Below are 3625 nucleotides of genomic sequence, written 5' to 3' on the forward strand. Positions count from 1 at the left end.
TAAACTGCAATTTTAAATGTAATTTTACGCCGCAGTAAATTACTGTCGAAATTTTTAGTACTTTTCAGGTTTATAGAAATATGATTGCAATAAACTTAATTTTTACTTCAATATGACAGACACATAATATTTACATATAGTTACTAAGAAATTAAATTTGGAAGCGTAATTTCGCAATAAGCTACATGACACTACTATGCACATTAAGGGAAATTAATAATTAGAAATAACTAAAAATTAAGCTAAGGTTTACTTACAATTTTACTTAATCTCCATTTGATTTAATTGGAATAGTCAATTAATTGCAGATAAATGCACCAATGACTTGATTAATCGCTTTACAGAGTTAATTACTTTGAATTCAATATATCAGAATTTTGATCGAGCCTCATTGTAAGATCCATAATGAACGTTTTTGTTCTTGCCGAAGTCCTCATCGAAATTATCGGCTCCACTATACATGGAAAAGCCACGACGAGAGAGTAATTCTCCTGGGACGATTGTAGGATTGGTATAACAGAAATCCGACATCATGTTCGTCTGCCTGTTTAGTTGGTTGGACCTAAATCAGTTTTCAATTTCATAATCTTAACTTTCAAGATTAAACTTTTATTGTAATTTAATAATTAGAGAAATTAATATTTATAAAAATTTTGATAAAAATGATTATCTCAATATTTATTTAAAACGATCCTAGATTATGAATTATAATCAAAATATTTCTTGGATATGAAATATATTCTTGCAGAACATCGAATTAAGAATTGATTATTGAATAGCGTTAATAAGCGCTTGTCAAAGAAAGTACAAAACAAAAAGGTAGACTAAGAGAATTTTATATAGTAAAAATATTTTATATTTTATATAGTAAAATCTGAAAAAAAATCTCGAAGAAAAGTTCGAAGAAATTATAATTTTAACTTTCATATAGATCTACAAACAAGAAATGACTCCCGAATAAAAACATTTTTTGATCAATACCGTTCTACATTCTTGGGTGAGATAAGCTAAACAATCACGCTACAAACAATAAAGATACGCTATCAATGATTTCGTCAACGAAATGTGAGTCACAAATGAAACTTTAATATTTGATATTTATTCTTACAATGGAAACACATGAAAATGTCTATTATCCCGTACGTCATGCACTTTTTCACTTTCTTTTCGCCACATCACTAAATGGGGACCGTAATCATATAATTATGGCAAAATACAACAAATTTAGAAATAATTTTAGATAAATAAATAATCAAAATTACGATTAAATTTTTCGATTATTTAAGTGTTACCGAATTGTATGTTACAAAACAAATGTCGCAAGAATATGTAACAATTGATTACCAAACCAATTACGAAAACGTTTATTTTACAAAAATGTTCTACAATATTAAGGGTTTTAAAACCTGTCATTTCACATGTATCAACCTAGTGAAATAAATAATATGTATTTACCTATGGTATGATTTAGCTACGGAAATTTTGAAATGCGTTACGCGAGTGTAGAGACGCATGTCATTCTTATCGAAACGCACTTTCACCACAAGTAAAATATTATAATTGGTGCATTGGAATGTAAATGTTAGTCATTAAATTTACACATAATGATAGATTGATTCAATACGTGTGCAACTGTCTATTCATTAAACTACTTTTTTATGAAACAGGTTGTATGAACAGTTAATGCACTATCGAAGCCTGCAATTGTCACTTTTATTGTTGATTGAAAGCAGAAATAATACTCACCCATCCCCAGCTAATCGATTTATTTTCACGAATAGCACGATTACCAAAATGAAAAGTAAGATAAGCGCACCGGCAGCGACACCGCATGCAATGTAAAAATATAGCGTCAAATCTTCGAGAGTTTCCTAGAAGAAGAGTTTGCAATCACTTTTTTTTAATTACATAAGATTTAAAAAATTAAAAAAAAAAGATAAATCCACAAATAAAATGTAATGAAAATTATTTACTAATATAAATTAAAAACATTAGTTACTTATTTGCTTTCATGCTAAAGTCTATGCTATGTTTTATCACAATTTCATCAAATACGTATTACTTAATTAAAACGATGAAGCAAAAATTACAAATGACGAGGACGGAAACAAAATGCAAGATTGTGAAAAAATGTGTACGTCATGCACGATTGATATTCGCTTTCTCGAAAAATTTCGTAAACTGCACTTAATTCCAATATTAACGTGATATGCGATTACTAACAGTACCATGAATGGCAAGAAATTAAAACGCCTTTTTCAAATCACTATTATGACGCGATCCTATCTCTAATCAGAATTTATCTCATGAATATCTTATGCATCTCATCGACTCGTTTGCATCCGACCTTGCGTGTGCATAGTTGCATCTCTAACAACGAGGTCTGTGAGCGGACGTGATCAATTACGCGACGAGTAATCTACTGAAATCTGTAAATATCTCTATTTTATTTTCAGAAGAAAAACTGAAGAGCAATCTGAGAGAAAACGAGTATAAGTTTTAAATATTTTTTTTTCAAATGTTTTATCTATATAACTTTATAATTTGTCTATCTAGGTATACACATTCTTGTCATATTTGTAAGACAAATCATATCCTTATCGACTACCAAGGATATATTTACTTATTGATATGAAATTATTGACAGTTCTATACAAGATGGCACATCAATTATACGTGTTCTAATTACATTAAAACTAAATAAATTCTGAACAGAGAATGAATTATTATATATATTTAATTTTATTAATATTATATTTTTGTATCAAACATAATTAATTATATTAATATTATTAATTATTAATAATGTATATTAATATTAATAATATTAATAAATACTCTGTAATATAACCATTGTAATATAACTTTTCTAAACCAGAAGCGTGTTTTTTCTTCTAAATAGTCATTAATTGTATGAACATGACAATGAAAGCTCTTACAACGTAGCTCGTTAAATGTATATGTTCTGTACAATTGTTATACTTTACACAAAGATAAAATTTACATTCCAACATGTATACGACTGTCAGATGTGGAAACTTACGACGGATAAAGATACACTAAATAATACCAGTTTTGCCATAAGGCTTAAACGTGACTGTTTTAATGTCACACAAATGACCGATAAAATAATTTACACTATTTACGATACTCGAGATAATTCCAATAACTTCGTCAAAGGCGAGACAGAACACGACTAGGAATTTCGCCGGAAAAAAAAGGAAACACGTGATTCCACGCGCGTATTCACGAGAACGAGATTTGCGGTCAGGGACCGTACGATCGACCTCGAAATCATTCGAGAGATATGTAAACATTGCAAGTGGGAGAAACTAATATGTACTTACCATCGTGAGTATAAATCAATCAGTTGAACCCGCGAACGTCGTCTTGTCATTCCTTGTGCACGTTATCGTTTGTATAAGATGTCGCACTTACTCAAGATATCAAAGATCAATATCAGCGTTATCACGATTGTTCACGTATCTACCGAAACGTGATGACACTGTGGATTCCAAAATATTGAAACATCTCACCGAGCTATTCGCGATCCCGATCAGTCGCGAAAAATCAACTTCGGCTCGATAGTAGTAGATCTACAATGTCGATGATAAAGTAAAAAAAA

At 29.9% G+C, this 3625-nt stretch overlaps 1 protein-coding gene across 1 annotated transcript; it reads right to left on the reverse strand.

The window, feature by feature from the left end:
• Positions 1-231: 231 nt before the first annotated feature.
• Positions 232-3279, reverse strand: LOC140666919 (uncharacterized). The gene is made up of 3 exons (XM_072894466.1): positions 3044-3279; positions 1747-1871; positions 232-562 (listed from the first exon to the last, which is right to left on the reverse strand). The coding sequence occupies exons 1-3, from the start codon at positions 3080-3082 to the stop codon at positions 370-372; spliced, it is 357 nt and encodes a 118-aa protein (XP_072750567.1). The 5' UTR covers positions 3083-3279; the 3' UTR covers positions 232-369.
• Positions 3280-3625: the final 346 nt, after the last annotated feature.

This window comes from Anoplolepis gracilipes, chromosome 6 (assembly GCF_047496725.1).
Source record: "Anoplolepis gracilipes chromosome 6, ASM4749672v1, whole genome shotgun sequence".
NCBI classification, from domain to species: domain Eukaryota; kingdom Metazoa; phylum Arthropoda; class Insecta; order Hymenoptera; family Formicidae; genus Anoplolepis; species Anoplolepis gracilipes.

Coding starts and splice junctions, on each gene's coding strand:
- LOC140666919 (XM_072894466.1), bottom strand. CDS start 3,082: ATGGCAAAACTGGTATTATTTAGTGTATCTTTATCCGTC. Junction 1,872..3,043: donor TTAGTGTATCTTTATCCGTC/GTAAGTTTCCAC, acceptor CTCTTCTTCTAG/GAAACTCTCGAAGATTTGAC. Junction 563..1,746: donor AATCGATTAGCTGGGGATGG/GTGAGTATTATT, acceptor AAACTGATTTAG/GTCCAACCAACTAAACAGGC.